We start from the raw sequence: 18976 nt of genomic DNA, 5'->3' as shown, positions 1-18976 counted from the left end.
ATCTACTCGTCATAGTCCTACCGACAAGCAATCTCGCAAATGCATGCCGTAATACTTTAATGCTGGAGGGAGTGCGATGCTGGATCAGGATTATCGGGCCGTGGCCTTTGGGCCTTCGGCTCGGTTCGCTGGTCCAGAGCAAGTTCAGATCGGAAACTTCGCATTCCTAAAAACCAGAAACAGCAACCAAAAAAACAGTTAATAACACTACAATGCCTTTTTCTAAGACGAAACAAAACGTTATCAATCCCAAATTGGAAACTACCTTAAAGAACAGATTAACTTTTGAAACTAGCCTCCGACCCAAAACTGGAATTCACAGTTCCTCCACCCTCACAAACATGCGCCGGCCCGTGCCTTTCCTCGTTCTCCCTACTTTAAACCACACAGTCTGGTGAGATTGTGATGGGGGGAGTTCGTTGTAAACCCAAAAAACCTAACCCTAACCCTAACCCTAACCTAACCCTAACCCTATCCCCGGTATTGGACCCTATATCCTAACCCTAACCCTAACCCTAACCGGTATTGGACCCTATATCCTAACCCTAACCTAACCCTAACCCTAACCCTAACGCTAGAGCTCCCAAACTGAGTTCAATCAACTCCTCACCCACTAATTAGTATATATGCCAAGTTTCAACAATCTATGACCTATAGAACCCAAGATATACAGGATAAGAAGGATCAGTCATTGACTCATCCCTTAACCCTAACCCTAACCCTAACTAACCCTAACCCTAACCCTAATCCTATATATACCAAGTTTCAACAATCTATGACCTATAGAACCCAAGATATACAGGATAAGAAGGATCAGTCATTGACTCATCCCCGGTATTGGACCCTATATCCTAACCCTAACCCTAACCTGGAGATTATCTGAATGATATGTGGTTGTATATAAAGGGTAATTAATGACTGAACGTTACATACATACTGATAGCAGCACCATTAGTCCAGGACCTTATATCTATTGGTACTGAACAAGTCAGAAACGAATTTAATACCCACCCCTGCTTACAATCATTATTGTCTTGTTGTTGTTGCACAGGCTGTCTCTCCTCCAGCTGACGAAAATAAGAAGTATGTTAGATTTATAGGAATGAATAGACACGCATAACTAGTAAGTGGCGACAAACGAGAATATTTTGTTACAAACAACTCTAAATCATTGACTTAGCTGTTTCATTGGCAGTCATTACAAAGAATTTAAGTAAACAAATCGTGAAGTAATTAACACGTCACGATTTGTTTACTTAAATTCTTTGTAATGACTGCCAATGAACCAGCTAAGTCAATGATTTAGAGTTGTTTGTAACAAAATATTCTCGTGTCTGATTAACCGTTTTATCCACCTGTTTCCGCGGGGCGCTACTGTAAAAAAGAACGTGGGTACAACTTCCGGTGAGGCAGCGGAAGTAGCATACCAATGGTATTTTGTGTGCTAATTAGCGAAGAGGCTAAAGTGTTTTTCGGGTCATTGTTTACTTTATAAAGTTGCAAACCTTTATGAGAGATGTCGTTACGGCACTCAGGGACAACATTTCAGTCTAGTACATTTATTAGTTAATAATATCACAATACAACAAACAGTTTTCGTGCCTTTAATTGTCCTTTACTTTACTGACCTTCCACAAAAGTGCTGCAGCATGACTACAAGAGCATCCTGGCCCTGCAACACATGAACAAGCCACTGTCTGTTCTTCACCTGTCACTGATGCACCAAAGCCTTATGATGTGATGTTTTACTCCTACTGGTGTCGTGCGAGCCAGAGCCGGTCGCGTTTCCACTGTCATATATGCGATGCTAAAGGCTACTTATGTTAACCATTGTGATAATAAATACACGTTTATAGAAATACCAAAGACTGCCTGAGGAACGTAGACAATTCTTATATGATTATAATCATGTATTTATTTGGTTTAATGTTTTATCTGTCTCTTCCCTGTGCCTTTGTCACAGATTCACACACTCCGGTTAACTCATATAACTCATAACTCCTGTTTTCCTCTCATGAGCTCCCTCTGTTGCTCTGGCTGAAAGGATTACAGTATAGTGAGACAGGAGAGATCGCTCAAACGTCCTCGGATTGCAATCATCGCATAATTTAGAGGAAAATTAATAGAAATGCTCAGAAAAGTGACGTAAAAACTTATTGCACAGGTGGCAACCTCTCACGGTACCACGCTTGAATTCACTGAGCTCCTGAGAGCGACCCATTCTTTCACAAACGTTTGTAGAAGCAGTCTGCATGCCTAGGTGCTTGATTTTATACACCTGTGGCCATGGAAGTGATTGGAACACCTGAATTCAATGATTTGGAGGTGTGTCCCAATACTTTTGGCAATATGTTTCATATGTTTCATATAAGGCAATATATTATTAGCACATATATACATCCTCATATTAAATGAAGATATAGGTTTATACCATATTAGAATTATTATATAAACTTATATTAAAATTATTTATATGATGACTTTTTATATGGTACTGTATGTTAAGACCATATGCAGTATGTGATCAATATATTTAATATAATTTATATATGAAAGTCTATTTAAACATAGTATGTTAAAAGCATTTTAGTTCATATTCATGGTGTCTCAAAATAGCACAGTTGAGTACACTTAGATGTTCTTAAGATTATCTTCAGAAGTACTAAAGAAGAATCTTTAGTATATTAAGTACAAAATTAGTCAGTGAAAAAGAGCACTTTAAGTACATTATGGAAGTGTACTTTTTTCACCTGGGATATTAGGATATCTTTAATACTTCTTGAGTTTCAGACATGCAAACTTGGGGCAAAAAACACAAGATCTTTTTCCAATTTTTGACTTGCTAACAGATTTTACTAATAGACCTACCAATCTCTGTGTAAAAATAAAATGATGCTGCCATCTTTCTAAAGTCATTTTTACCCCCCTGTAATTTGGCTCCAAATCTCAGGTGGTATACAGTATCTCACAGAAGTGAGTACACCCCTCACATTTTTGTAAATATTTTATTATATCTTTTCATGTGACAACACTGAAGAAATGACACTCTGCTACAATGTAAAGTAGTGAGTGTACAGCTTGTATAACAGTGTAAATTTGCTGTCCCCTCAAAACAACTCAACACACAACCATTAATGTCTAAACCGCAGAGTGTCATTTCTTCATTTCAATTTTAGGTCCTGCAATAAAAATAAAGATATAAGTGTCACGAATGTGGCTCCCGCGCCTCCTCCGCACCACCGGAGGGAGCCATCACCTGAATACTGACTGTTTCCCATTCAGACTACGTTTCCCATAGGCCCTCATTCCTGGGACTGATTGCGCACACACCTGCACCTCATCACACTCACACTATTTAAGCCACACACTCACACATACACACCGCGAAGTCTTGATTTGCCCTGGTGATCATTACTGAGCGTTTTCTTGTGGACTGTTTCTCTGTTACCGTTGGATTGTTTATTCTCTGTGATTCTTTGCTGCCCCCCTGATCCCTGCCTGTGTACTGGACTGTGTTTGCTTGCCGCCTGCCCTGATCCCTGCCTGTGACTCGACACCGTTTGTCTGCCGCCTGCCTCGACCATTGCCTGTCCCTGTTTATGTCTGTGCCTTTGCCCCTGTCTGCTTTTGGTGATTGTTCTAATAAAAGCTGCAAATGGATCCCCACTCTGCCGACCCTTCATTACAATAAGCAACAGGTGCACTAACACCTCACAGCACCAGTAACTCCACAACCTTACCTAGTGCCGTTTTCCTCAGTGTTAGCAATGTCTGCACAAAGAAGACTTCAGGCAGCTGCTCGAAGATCTCGCCTTTGGAGAAGACTGATTTTATACTCAAAAAAAATGTACAGGTGCTGGTCATATAATTAGAATATCATCAAAAAGTTGATTTATTTCACTAATTCCATTCAAAAAGTGAAACTTGTATATTATATTCATTCCTTACACACAGACTGATATATTTCAAATGTTTATTTCTTTTAATTTTGATGATTATAAAAATTAGAATATTACAAAGAAAGGATTTTTAGAAATCTTGGCCAACTGAAAAGTATGAACATGAAAAGTATGAGCATGTACCATGGTCCTTAAACCAGGTACTGGTAGCTTTGGCACTGTGTGCAAGTGTCAAGTCCTGTTGGAAAATGAAATCTGCATCTCCATAAAGTTGGTCAGCAGCAGGAAGCATGAAGTGCTCTAAAACTTCCTGGTATACGGCTGCGTTGACCTTGGACCTCAGAAAACACAGTGGACCAACACCAGCAGATGACATGGCACCCCAAACCATCACTGACTGTGGAAACTTTACACTGGACCTCAAGCAACGTGAATTGTGTACCTCTCGTCTCTTCTTCCAGACTCTGGGACCCTGATTTCCAAAGGAAATGCAAAATTTACTTTCATCAGAGAACATAACTTTGGACCACTCAGCAGCAGTCCAGTCCTTTTTGTCTTTAGCCCAGGTGAGATGCTTCTGACGCTGTCTGTTGTTCAAGAGTGGCTTGACACAAGGAATGCGACAGCTGAAACCCATGTCTTGCATACGTCTGTGCGTAGTGGTTCTTGAAGCACTGACTCCAGCTGCGGTCCACTCTTTGTGAATCTCCCCCACATTTTTAATGGGTTTTGTTTCACAATCCTCTCCAGGGTGCGGTTATCCCTATTGCTTGTACACTTTTTTCTACCACATCTTTTCCTTCCCTTCGCCTCTCTATTAATGTGCTTGGACACAGAGCTCTGTGAACAGCCAGCCTCTTTTGCAATGACCTTTTGTGTCTTGCCCTCCTTGTGCAAGGTGTCAATGGTCGTCTTTTGGACAACTGTCAAGTCAGCAGTCTTCCCCATGATTGTGTAGCCTACAGAACTAGACTGAGAGACCATTTAAAGGCCTTTGCAGGTGTTTTGAGTTAATTAGCTGATTAGAGTGTGGCACCAGGTGTCTTCAATATTGAACCTTTTCACAGTATTCTAATTTTCTGAGATACTGAATTTGGGATTTTCCTTAGTTGTCAGTTATAATCATCAAAATTTAAAGAAATAAACATTTGAAATATATCAGTCTGTGTGTAATGAATGAATATAATATACAAGTTTCACTTTTAGAATGGAATTAGTGAAATAAATCAACCTTTTGATGATATTCTAATTATATGACCAGCACCTGTATATATGACCTAATTTCACAAAATAGATAAGGATTTAAAAACTCTCAAAATGATTTATGTAATGACATCAATAAAACAATCTACCGCTGCATGTTGCTCATTTTATCCATTAAAATCATTTCAATACATTTAAAAAAAGATTTAAAAATAAACATTTAATGAAATTTGGAATCTGAACTGATGATCTTCTGTGGTTTGTATTTTGTTATTTGCTGAATTCTTAAAGTAATAATTTCTCTGCAGCTGCACAGTAGCTGGTCCTCGGTCAATGATAAAGTGTTGATATTTATTGATAAAACAATAGCAATATGTCAATGTTTTTGGAATAGTAAAGAGCGTATGCATATGCTTCAGTATTACAGTTTTCTGTAATGCCACAGTGTCGATGGTTCATCTGATGTCGGTGGGTCAGAGCTGTCGTTCTCCTTCATCTAAGAAGATCTGCATCACCTGATAAAGCAGGTGAACGCCTAACTCTCGTTTTCTCCGCACAGACCAAGTTGACACGACACCATAGTAGTCTCCTCTTTTCTGGTTTGTGAGCATCTTCAGCCCTAATAAAAGATCAACACATGAACAATTAACAATTAAGACATTAAGATGCAAATTTGTTCTTCAAAAAAACATTTAAAACTATCCAAACAGCCAAGTTCAGATCTCTTTACCAATGGCATCCACCATACAAGCCTGATGGAAAGGTACTTGTTGAGATTGAATGTTTGGTGGTTGGTTCCTTTAAATAACATCCTCTTTCAAGGCTACACATTTGACATTGAATCTGTCTATTACAGAAAGTACTTTGTTCTATTGCAGTGGTTCTCAACTGTGGTCACTCAGTTCATTGAGATTATCTATATTTTGATTTCAAAATTCAAGAAAATGGCAACATCTCCACAAGTGCATGCAATAATGACAACTTAAGGTATAATGTCTCTATCATCATGCCTTTAATATTTAATATTATCAGCTGCATATTTAGTCTGTCTGTGTCACGGAGACGAACTCCGTAATTCCCTCCTCTGGCCATCGGAGGGAACCCTCTCCCGAGTACTGACATGCACTCACACTCACGCACTACATTTCCCAGCGGCCCCGTACCTTGGACTAATCACCACACCCAGCTGAAGCTCATTTACTGGACTATTTAAGACTCTCATTTCCTCATCACCATTACGAAGTCTTGTATTGCCACGGTGTACATTTCTGAGCGGTTTCCTGTGTTTATTGCCTGCCTGTTAACTGATCCTGTTTGCCTCTCGATTACGATTCTCTGCCGCCCGCCTTTTGGACTGTTTATTGTTATCTGTACTGTGAGTGTTATCCGCCTGCCCTGATTCCTTGCCTGTACCCTGACTGCGTTTCTGCCTGTCCTACACCATACCTGTTTGACCCTGTTTGACCCTGCCTGTTGTACTACGCATTTCTCTAATAAAAGCCTGCTTATGGATCCCAGCTCGAGTGACGACCCGTTACAGTCTGATTAATTAATTGCATTCACTTGGTATTGAAGTCATTATTTAGGCCCATGCTAATAGAGGGCCAGAAAATCAGCAATGCTTGATCAACTGGACCACAGTTCAGAACCTTTTTTTAATTATTATTTATTTTTATTTTTTTTTGTCATAACGTCTCTCTCCCTCGTTCTCTCTGAACTGGATTAAATATTTTGACTGTTTTGATCCCAATCGCTGCTTGAATCATAATTATGCACTGTTCGTTTGTTGGCCAGAGGAGAACTGAGAGACTGAGCCTGGTTTCTCCCAAGGTTTTATTCTCCATTCTGTCACCTGATGGAGTTTGGGTTCTTGCCGCTGTCGCCTCTGCCTTGCTTATTTGGGAACACTTAATATTCAACAACATTACTTATCTGACTGCATGGACACTATTGGATGAAAACTGAACTGAGCTGGGCTGCGTTTACCGAAAGATGATTGTAGAACCATGGCCATCATGTTCTCTACGATAAACTTGGCTCACAATGATTTTGAGCTCGTTTCATAATTGATGAAACATTTGTTGAATCAAACTGAATCAACACTGAACTGACTTCAGCTGAACAATGACACCAGAGTATTCTTATAGCCGTTTACATCATTGATGATAATTTTCCTGTTTATCCCTGTAAATCTGTATTGTATAAGCGCTATATAAAGTGTTGTATTATTTGTTGTAATATTTTTGAAAGCAACATTTATGGCTCAGAGGTGACAACAGAACTGCCATGTGCAAAAGAAAACATTACATTGTATATTGAGTCCTCAAAACAATCTACAGTTCAGTTCAACATTATGGCTGTAACTCTTTACTTTCCTGTAAACATACAGTGCAGTTTTACACATCAGGAATCATGTGAGCAATAAAGACCACAGGCTACAAATCTTTGCATTGATGATTTTCTATGGGCTTTATTTTGTTTAGATGAAATATATCCATACTATGTGCACAGCATTACTATTACTACAATATGCACTATAACCATATTATAGTAAAATATATACCAGACAGATACTGCAGTACTTCGTCACACAATTGCAATTATTAATACAACGATAATCAAAATCTATCAAGTGACCTATTCTTTTCTCCACCCAATGTTGTGCACCTTTTATTTACTGTATATGAGGAACGTTTGAAGTATTTTTGTAACTGTAGAAGGTGCAAAAAACCTGCACAACTGGCATAATAATGAACGTCAATAAACCTTAGTCAGGGCAGATGCCATATTGAATTTAACATGAAAATGAGGCTGTGAGAGATAGACTCTTTACAATGGTACATACTGTATAGCTAAAGGTACTGGATAATTTTAAAAACACAACTTTCAAAACTATTGAGTTTTGGTCTACTGGTTTTGTCTGGGAAATATGTTTTATTAGCTGAACAACTGGAATGTTGTTAAACAGCAGTACAATCTGTTGAACACACTTCTGCCTCGTTTTCATTCTTGTCATAATTAAGAAGGCACTACACTGATCATACATATTAAAAATACATTCAGCAAAGCTAAGTAAAAAGAGTATTTGATAGAAAAGCTAAGATACAACTGAAATGTTAAATACGCTAACCATCATAAGTTTTACTTGAAGGCAGAGAAAGTTAATATTAGTGAACATTATTACTGTATTTCCAGTTTGGGAATTTTTGGTGGAGTTAGAGCACTTGTGCAAATTCTGTAGAAATCTTTAGAATCTCATTTAAGAGTGATTCTTGAATGAAATCTGTTGCTTTTGTTCATAGATTCCAGTGTTAAGACCATTCCAGTGATGAATCGCTTAGAGAAGTGTTACGAATGTGCAATCCTGTCCCCGCAGCTGCAAAAAACAGAATCATAAAACTGTCAGTCAAAACGGATCCTGTCAGTGAGCATCAGCTGCGTGACCATTATAACCCTCAGATTTTACAAGATGTTACAGGAATTCAAGCAGAGATTCCAGTGCTGTGGACATCAATAATGAAAAACCACAGAGAATGAAGGGCGGAGCCAGAAGTCTCTCTCTGACCTCTATTCAGATGCAAATCCCACCCTGAGCTTTCACTGGCTGCTGGTGCAGTGGGCGGAGCTCTGGCCAGCCTCCAGCCCGTCATCTTTGGGTGTCAACCTTCAAAAAGGAATTAAAGTAGGTGTTAAAAAGCAGAAGGAAAAATTAAACATCTATTGAGATCTGACAAATGCAAGGAATATTGCAGGCTCAGCAAGTTCATCTATCTGTCTGGAAACTGTAGGGGACAAAAGAAATTCTGAAACCTGAAGCTTGTATTTTTGTTAAAGCACTTATAACAATTCCTCCATATCCACCATATTCTGCAATGTGGAATTAAGATATTTTCTGTGAATGTGTGAGACTTCAAGTTATTTACCTATAGTGGCTAATGAATCAGAAAAATAAAGTGCAGTAAACAGTAAAACTATTTGAGCTACAAACCAGTGTGTTTATGATTACGACAATACATGAAAATAATATGGTAAGAAATACCAGTTTGCAATATCAAGCAGCATAACAGGCTGTTTTGTACTAGAGATGTGCGAGACTATTGCTGCTGCTAGTCGACTTGGAAATACTAGTAATTTACTTTTTTTTTGCACGTTTAATATTTTTACAAAGGCTATGTTTAAATAACCATCATGTTAATGTTACATTTTAAAATTCATTTAAATATTGTATATCTGGAGCAGAAAACAAAATCATTCCATTTTATCTCAGGTTTAGCATGTGTTGGTTTTCACTCGCGGCGGGTTCAGAGAAACGTCCACTCGGAAGCCTGCACAAAACTAGTAGTGTTTTCTTCTGTATCATGTCAAACTAACAATTAAGCTTGCTTATAGGCTTGTTATACTACCGGTTATGAGGGACAATACGGTATGAAATTTTATATCAGATTAAAGGAGAAACATTAAGAAAGAAACTTACTTGACACTTCGAGAATATGCTTAAATAATATATAGTTGTCAAACTTTTATTGTGATTTTATTTGAGGAAATCTGTTTATAATAGGCTATTAGGATTGAACTTATTGGTCTTGCGCTATTGAATCAGTTGATTTAAATAAATATGTCTATAATGGCTAACGTTGCTTAAGTTTAATATACAATGTTATACCGTCCATACCGGCATGATGAATACGATCCTCAACTGGATTGAACTGGAATAAATACTTTGAATGTTGCGATCCCATCGGACTTATGATAGCAACCTGAATTGTAACAAAGCACCGTTCACCAGAGGAGAACTGGCCCCCAACTAAGCCTGGTTTCTCCCAAGGTTTTTTTTTTCTCCATTTTAACACCTGTTTGCCACCTGATGTTGGAGTTTGGGTTCCTTGCCGCTGTCGCCTTTGGCTTGCTTAGTTGGGGACACTTGACATTTGATATTCAACAGTGTTTTGATCTGCCTGCATTGACACCATTTTCTTTAAGAGCCAAAATTATATACCAGTTATCACTGTAAAGCTGCTTTGACACAATCTGCATTGTAAAAAGCGCTATATAAATAAAGCTGACTTGACTTGACAATGATCATAATGCAAGGCAAGCACATCACATATATCTGATCTGTTTTTAGCGGTATTGACTGATCATAGATTAAGCAGTCTATTTCAAATAGATCACATATACAGACTGTCTCCGGGGTTAGGGTTAGAATAGCCGGTTGCAAAATTTCAGTTTAAAGTTTATGAAATAAGTCGTTGTGCACATCCCTATTTTGTGTTTTGCAGTGAATGACACAGGAAGCCAGACACATTCAGTGTTCAAATGGCCGCACCATTCTTGCATTTAAAATAAGGAATTTTAAAATTGCCACATGTAAACAATGTAATTTCTGGTATCCTTGAGCATATAATGCTAAAGTTAAACAAACAAATGGCCACGAATACACTATTATAACAACTGAACCCAAGTAAAATACTTGATTTGAATAGAGATGATGGTAACATACAAAACAGTGAATAGATGCATCTGCTTTCCTTTTAATACTTCAGATCAGTTATTAGAATAAATGAACTGATGTTCCCAGTGGAAAGGCTGTGTCATGTGATCAGAATGTAAACTGCATGCACCATTGTCAAATAATCATCATAATATAAAATACTGACCTGTGTAAGCTTTCAGCGAGGCTGCTGATCCGACTGGAAGTGTCGGCTTTACTGCGTCTCTCAGCGGGAGCCGTCGAGCCCAAGCCTTCTGAGGAGCGAGGCGGATCACAGACACTCTGGCTGGGAACGCAGTGGTTGCGGATTGCCGTGGATACAGGTGTGTTGTCATGGTTACTGCTGACAGGGGTGTGAACGCCTGTGCTGGTGCCCATGGACTTGGACACGACCTTGAGCTTGTGTGAGGAGGACTTGTAGTGTTTGGACTTGTGCTGCACGCGACTGTTGTGCTTGAGGAAGAACTCGCAGGACTCCTGCAGAACGCGCCTGCTCTCGCTGATGGGGCTGAAGCACAGAAACAACCAAAAAATACTGCTGTCAATCAATTAAAAAAATTTAACTAATTAATCGCACAATTTTTCTGTAATTAATCACAATTAAAAACATTGGGGTTTTTAATATTTTTTAGTTAGTTACGCTCCAAATTAATGTAGAAACAACTTAAAGACAGTATATTTTAAATATTTGTTGTAATGGCATCTTTTTATGAATGAAGGCCAGTATCACTGATACTGATGTCTCTATGAAATACATTTTTTAAAACACTAATTATAGACATTCAACATTACAGTATAACTGAAAGCTCTCAATTTCAACATTTATTAGGCTTAACTTTTCATTTAAGTAAACTTAAAACAATCTTCACATAAACCCATTATAATAAATGTCATTTTTACCTGTGCTGTCTAACAGGTAAATATACAGAATTTGAATAAAGTTATTAAACACTTTACATTCTTCATATAAAAAATGGTAATAAAATATGACAAGATCTCAGAGTTAAACTGTGTCAGGAAAAATTAATCTTATGTCAGATAACACTTAAGCAAATCATTGTCAGAACAAAGTGTCTGAATAATTTTTGGTTCCAATTTTTTATCAATAGTCCACTGTATGAAGAATTTTTGGGTATAATATGTCACAGTTTACTCTATTTTGCTCTCCTCACGTGCATAAATGAACTATAGTGTCCTGCACCCACTAATAAAAATATATCAAAAACGTCTGAATAATTTTTGGTTTGACTGTATAATGTAACGCTGGCCAAATTATGATGGGAAAAAAATGGATGCTGCGTTAATTACATTAAATATTTTTAGCGCGTTAAACTGAAAAAAATTAACTGCTTCCATTAACATGTTAATTTTGACAGCACTACAAAAATCACATCGATTCTGTTTTTATACAGGTAGACATGCAAAACATTTGCTTCCTCAACATTAAAGTGGACCTATAACGCCCCTTTCACAAGATGTAATATAAGTCTCTGGTGTCTCCAGAATGTGTCTGTGAAGTTTCAGCTCAAAATACCCCACAGATCATTTATTATAGCTTGTCAAATTTGCCCCTATTTGGGTGTGAGCAAAAACGCGCGTTTTTGTGTGTGTCCCTTTAAATACAAATGAGCTGCTGCTCCCGCCCCCTTTCCAGAAGAGGGTGGAGCTTTAACAGCTCAACAACAACAAAGCTGGAGAATCTCACACAGACAAAATGAGGATTGTCAGTAACGGTGTTCAGCCTTACATTGTTCAAACCGGAGTCGACACTGATGGAGAGACTCAGGAAGAAGTTACAACTTTTAGACATTTCTGAATGGTTAGTGGATACATTTATGTAGTTGCTGTGGAGTTGATTCAACTCATCCACTAGCATGTGCCGTCATGTTAATCTTTTGTGTTGAATTGACCCTCGTTTGTGAAGCAGTCCGGTGTAAAATGACGGCATGACAACAACACTCTACTACAACAACTCTTCCTCTTCTCTAAAGCAGCCCAACATGGCCCCGCCCCCTTTGTTGTGTGTTCTCGGGGGCGGGGTTTATGTACATTTTAGGGTTAGTGATGTCACCAAGCCGTTTGTTGTAGTCCTTAAACAGCGATTTCTGTAAAAGAAAATATCTCCCTTTGCATTGAACTTTGAGTGTCGTTATTTTGCAGATGTTGTTTATGATCAAACAGCAACATTACACACTAACGAAAGTTAAAAAAGTCAAATCATAATCAACCTTTTTTTTTTTGTTTAAATTATATTGCATTAGACAGATCAGGGTGAAACTGAAGTGGAAAACATGACAAAAAGAATAATCTATAAAGCCATAAACAGTTGAGTTAGGGTTAGAGAAAGTGGCCTCACTCTTTTTTGCGCGTTCTCTTGAAGAATGACGCCCACTCCGAGCAGGTTTTCTTACTGCTGACCCAGAACACAGCTGGTATTCCCACAACCAGCGTCATCAGGTACTTGATGAGAAACAGGGAGAGTTCAGGCTGCTCCGCATCAATACTCTACAACAAACCAAAGAACAAGTCAGGCAGAGACTAAATGCTTTGGTATTTCAGCAGCATTAGATGACAGCACAGGATTGAATGTCTCACGCGGCTGGAGCAGGGGATGCTGTACTCCTGACAGTGCTTGTGGATCCAGCTGTTCTCCCAGGCGCGGCGCTGGGCTTGTTCGTACAGGTAGCAGCCGAGCAGCACCAGCAGAGGCAGCAGGTAGAGGCCGCTGAACACGCCGATGCGGATCATGAACTTCTTCAGCTTCTCCTGGTTCCGTTCATCATGCTGGATCACCTGACGCACGTGGTTCAGAGACACGATGCCAGCGAGCAGCAGCGACAGGCCGACCAGCACCCCGATGGCCAGCGGAGCCACAACAAACCAGCGCAGCGCTGCCAGATCGTACAGGCCGGCGAAGCACACGCCGCTGATGCCGTCTCCCTCCACCTTATTGAGCGCCAGCAGCACGACGGTCAGCGCCGCGGGGAGACCCCAGGCCACCGCGTGGAACCACACGGCCTTCTTCTCTATGGCTTCACAGCTCCACTTTGGCCCTGCAGCCAGAAACCAGGTGATAGTCAGAATGACCCACCACACCATTCCCGCAGTGGAGGAGAAGTAGAGCAGCATGAAGAGCAGCGAGCAGCTGCGGCTCTGGCCTCCCAGTACGACCGTCGACACACGGCCCGGCACACTCGGCTCATTGCAAGCGGCTGCGTTATCCAACAGAAAACCAACAAAATAGACAAGAGAGACAAAACTGTAGCAGACAGAGTAGAAGATGATCGGCCGCTCGGGGTAGCGAAATCGCTCGACATCAATGAGGAAGGTTAAAAATGTGAACAGAGTCGCACATAAGCACACAATGGAGCACACGCCGATGAAGGTCTTAGCGAAGCGCACTTCATGCGGCTTAAGGTACATGTTGTCGCAGGGCGGCGCACAGTCTTGAGTCCCGAGGAAAGAGCCAGAGCGAGTCTTCAGCTGAAGGGGGCACCAGAATCCCAGATCCCGTCCGGACGACAGAGAGCTTCTGGACGTGGTCATTTCTTCTACAGCTGAAACAGCAGAACCGTCAGGAGAAAAGTGACATGATTCCAATCTGAAAAAAAAAAAAAAACAAACATAAAAAAAAAAAAATCACAATAATTTACAGATCTGAAAACATACACAGTGTCTCAATATCAAACCAAAGGGTTTTTCAATTCTTGTGTTACATACAATATGGTTTTTCAAATCATGAACTGGAAAAAAAAAAAAAAATTCACAAATAGGGCTGCAAATAACAATTACTTTAATAATCAATATATCTGTCGATAGCTTTATTATAATCCCTTTACATTTACTGCTCTTTCAAAACAACGCTGCATGTAGGATTTCAATCACATTCACAGTTTATCTGCAACCTAATTGAGGACACTTAATATTCAGTAATATTACCGATTTAACTGAACTGACACTATCAGATGTAAGCAAAACTTGAACTGAATTGAGCTGAATTATGACACTACTGTCTTCTGTAGAACTGCTTTATAGCCGAATTGAATTTCATAATTGAGGAATTTTTCACAGTTATTGATCTGAACTGAATCACCACTGACTTCAGCTGAATAATAACATTATTGTCCTTTATAGATCTGCTTTACAGCTAACTAATTAGGTAACTAATTAAGTTCTCTTAACTAATTTAACTAATTAAGTTCTCCCATGATCCCACACTTGGGTCTTGCAGTTTTTCCACTGTAGCTCGTGCTTTTTTTTTACCAGCCTAAAGTGACACAGAAACACAGACCCAAATAATCGATAATGAAATATGTTATTCCATTTTCATGATCGACTAGTAGTGTCCATATCAGAAGGCTGTTGATGAAGGTCTCACCGGTCGCACTGCAGCTCTGACGGCCAGCTGATCCCGAAGGTGAGCATGTCTCCGCTGCAGTCGGACCGCACGCGCTCACACAGCTCTCTGCATGGCCGCAGCACACGCGTGTGATCCCTGCACTCGGGAACAAAAGCCTGGCACAGGAACAGATGCACATCAGGAGAGCAGCGCAGGCTGGCCAGCGGCATGAAGTGCTACACAGACAAAAAGAAAAAGAAATGCATAAACAGTCAGTGAATATAAACTCACTGAAGTTTATGGAAGCATATTAATGCCAAAAGCGTCTGCGAGTTCAGTTTGTAACAGTGTTTCCCTGTTATTCACTGAAGTGCCCGTTCACAGAGGCAATAGTCCTCTCGGTTATTGATGTAGTAATACTCTGTCCTGCACTTGAGCAGAGGCTATTTTGCACAACATCACAAACATGATCATCCTCACGTGTTTACGTCATGTCCGCAAACAAAGAAAGAAGTTCTGTCTTCTACAGCAGTAGATATGCTACTTTCTAACTCAGAAGACAGAGGACATGTGCTTTTCTGCTGCGAGATGTGCTTTGGTTTGGATCTATTTATATTGGCGGAAGAAAAACAGACGAAGTAACTGGTGATACTATGTCTGAAATGTATCAAAGGATATCTCCCGCATGTCGCTCCAAACCTGTATGACTTTATTTCTTTTCTGAAACACGAAAGAAGTTATTTTTTATTCATAGCTTTTTTCCATACAAGAAAAGTCAGTGAAGCCCAAAACAAAACTGGACCCCACTGTTTTTCATTCTATGAACAAAAAAATAAAAAAAATAAAGTTTTTTTTTTTTTTTTGAATATCTTCTTTTATGTTCCAAGGGACAAAATCATACAGGTTTAGAACAACACAAGGATGACTAAATGATGTCAATTTTTATTTTGGGGTCAACTATGCTGTTAAATTTTTTGTGAATTGTTGTATAAAAGCAATATCACACACTCCCAATTGTGATGTTGGTCTGAATATCAGAATTAGAGAAACAGGGATCCACAGGCTGGGCTGCAGATTCAAATGACCTTCACCAAACCTTACCTTCATCTTTATTGCAGCGATGTCCTGGTCATAGTGCTCAAGCATGTTGGGGAAAAATGTGGTGTTGTACGGCATGCCATGACACCACTGTACATGCACAGGCTCGCACGTGAACAAAGTATGGCTCATGCAAGAGTCCAGCAGGAACAAAGCGATACTGAACCAAAGCAGGATCCGCATGGCAGCCGTCCGGAGTTGAGCCCAGATGATTCAGGAGGATCTCCGGGACATTGGAGTCATCAGTGGGACACCAGCACAAACATCTACATGAACACATGAGGACTAATGTAATATAAACACAGTCACATTGAGTCATTCTAAACAACTGGAATTCAATCTGCTAAATATAACAAGTATAAATGTTTGTGTGCTCTCAATTAATAAAAGCAAATTAAAATGGAACTGTCTTGAGCTGTTGAGAACAAAGTTTGAATCTTTCTAGCTGTAATCGTGCATATTTAGGATAATTTTATTGATAACAAACTTGATAATCAACAGCAACAAACAATCTTACACAACAGTTGAGTGGGTTTGCTCTGCGCCACTGGACACGTACTGTAAGAAAATCTCTTGCTAACTTAAACTTGCCTCCTTCTGCACATATAATCAGTCATTATCAGAGGAAACCATTCAAGACAATCAGCTTTAAGAATGACTATAGTGTGTTGTCATGCCTGTGTCATTGAAACGTTCAAATTTAGGATCTCAAAACAAGTGAGAATGAATGTTGTGGTAATCCTATAGTTACTGTGGTAATATAACAACTAAAGTAATATAAACAAATTATTTTACCCAAGTTTTCTACAACTATAGGGTATATTTTACTTCAATACTCTACAGTTTACTCTAGTAAAAACTAAAGTATTTATTACAGTTTATCAGTTCACTATAGTTAATACTACAGTATGCTGTAGCATTCATTAACAAAGTGTTGTAAATACTATAATATATACAGTATGCTACAATTTACTATAGTATGGTTCAAAAACACTATAGTATTTACTATAAACTATAGTATTTTTTCATTGGAACATGTATCAACACTGAGCACATCAAATATCGCACAAATGATGTTTGTACAAATCTTACTTTAGGTACAAAATCCTCTACGTCATTCTCCACTGTGTTTTAGGAGTCTTCATGTATCCGTAAGTTATCCTGAAAAGCAGAAAAGAAACAATCGCTTTGTGGGAGTTTGTGACTTCCGAGAAAATCTAAACTCAGGTATGCGCGTGCGCACAAAACATGTCATCATATTTCACCTTCGTAGGACTCGATCTGATGTTTACACACACACACACACACACACACACACACAGAGACAGACAGACAGACAGACAGACACAGAGTGAATTCAGAAAGCGCGTCTCTCTCAGTATATTACTGTAACTACTGTAATAATCGCGCACAGCGGCTGGTTTGAAGTTCTGCTGTATCTGTTTAATCTTCTGTTTTTAACACATCGCTCTGATGAACCCACCGCGAGACGCCGAAAATCTCGCCCTTATTGTTGTCGTAATCGATCATGAACACATCATCTGAACGACTGTATGATGAATATTATCACTTTGATCTGGTCTCACCTGTCGTTATCATTTTTCGCAGTTTCAGTTTGAATGTCAACAGATTTGTCATTATTATCTCAGTATCATTAAGTATTGTGCGTTTCCTGCATGTTGTTATATTAATATTTTATTCATTTGGCTCAGTGATGCTCAATACTGTCACCAGTGATCTTTCTCTTTTTTAAAAATGTGTTTTTAATAATGAATGGTCATATATGTTTCTCAGTGTCTGAGTGATCCCTTTAATGAGTGATCAGTCACATGACCCATGAAGCAAAGACGGGCACACAGGTTCATCGAGCAGCTGCCATTGAGATGAACGGGAATGCTGATGGAATAGACCCCAGGTATTCCAGATTAGTTCATGGCTTACAGCTGTGCTTATGGATAAAGTAAATGGGGGAAAATACTTCCAGAACTACAAGTGAAAAAGCAGTACTATATACTCTTGTGTTCTATATACATTCAAACATCTCAGGAAAACATCATATACTGTACACTTGTGAAGGGGTGGATTTATAATCCCTCTTCCTGAATTACATAATGAACAAGAAATCATAGTTCTCTTAAACTGGTGTATCTTTTCTGGTGTTTCTGTTACAGGCGATGTCTGTATTTGGTATCTGACCATGTCAGGAATGCAGTAACAGTGTTTACTCATTAATCCGGCTTCCAGTTTTGTAAATTATTAATCAAATTAATCAAGAGTTAGATTTTGTGGAAAGAGAACTGTCAGTTTGAACTTTATTCTTATTTGTTTTGCTCTGCTGTTCTCATGATGAGACGTGAACATAACGGTGTCTAAGGTCATGAAGGTCAATAACGCACTACATGTATCCACTGACACATATGCATTCACATGTGTAATTCTTTATAAGATTTATAGCACCATTGGTCACTATATGCTAAAATATGAATCATGTGTAGAAGTTTGTATCGTTGCTCTGTGTGGATGTAGTTTTCATGTTCTGTTCCAGTGAAGTCCTGACAAAAACTATATATCGCCTATGTTTTATCTAACCGTGCTCGCTGGGGTTGTTTATTATTTTTAGAGGCATGTGACCGTGCCAAAGGAATAATCTCCAGGAGAATTCAACAGCGTCCAAAATGAGAATAATCCTTCTGGAACTCTTATCAGTTTCTTATGTATAGAAGGAAGTGTGTCCAAGATAATGTCTTTTAAATGAGCTCATTTGAGTAAAGAACAGAATACCATGTTCGAATGTTGCTAAAGTTATCTGTACTGTTTATACACTCTGAAAAAATCCATAAAAAATAGGGCTCAATGTACTGTTTTAATTTGACAGAATTTTCCGTATTTATTTTTTACAGGTGTTTTTTCCTGTATTTTGAATTTTGAACTTCATTGCGTTGTGTT

The 18976-nt window shown here is 39.0% G+C and overlaps 1 protein-coding gene across 4 annotated transcripts; it reads right to left on the bottom strand.

Moving 5' to 3' along the window:
• Positions 1 to 5370: 5370 nt before the first annotated feature.
• On the bottom strand, positions 5371 to 17386 carry LOC127501926 (frizzled-6-like). 4 transcript variants are annotated; one of them, XM_051874267.1, is made up of 9 exons: positions 17296 to 17386; positions 17123 to 17191; positions 16034 to 16296; positions 14972 to 15168; positions 13189 to 14194; positions 12950 to 13098; positions 10760 to 11101; positions 8668 to 8766; positions 5371 to 5721 (listed from the first exon to the last, which is right to left on the bottom strand). In XM_051874267.1, exons 3-8 carry the CDS (start codon positions 16211 to 16213, stop codon positions 8700 to 8702), a joined length of 1941 nt encoding a protein of 646 aa, XP_051730227.1. In that variant the 5' UTR covers positions 16214 to 16296; positions 17123 to 17191; positions 17296 to 17386; the 3' UTR covers positions 5371 to 5721; positions 8668 to 8699. The 4 variants fall into 4 exon arrangements, with proteins under 4 accessions (XP_051730227.1, XP_051730226.1, XP_051730224.1 ...); XM_051874266.1 differs by lacking the exon at positions 5371 to 5721 and adding an exon at positions 7547 to 8478 and having other exon boundaries at positions 17296 to 17385; XM_051874264.1 differs by lacking the exon at positions 5371 to 5721 and having other exon boundaries at positions 7547 to 8766; positions 17296 to 17385.
• Positions 17387 to 18976: the final 1590 nt, after the last annotated feature.

This window comes from Ctenopharyngodon idella, chromosome 20, assembly GCF_019924925.1.
Source record: "Ctenopharyngodon idella isolate HZGC_01 chromosome 20, HZGC01, whole genome shotgun sequence".
Lineage (NCBI taxonomy): Eukaryota > Metazoa > Chordata > Actinopteri > Cypriniformes > Xenocyprididae > Ctenopharyngodon > Ctenopharyngodon idella.
Note: the sequence above shows the minus strand (reverse complement) of the source record. Positions and strands in the feature narration are given on the sequence as shown.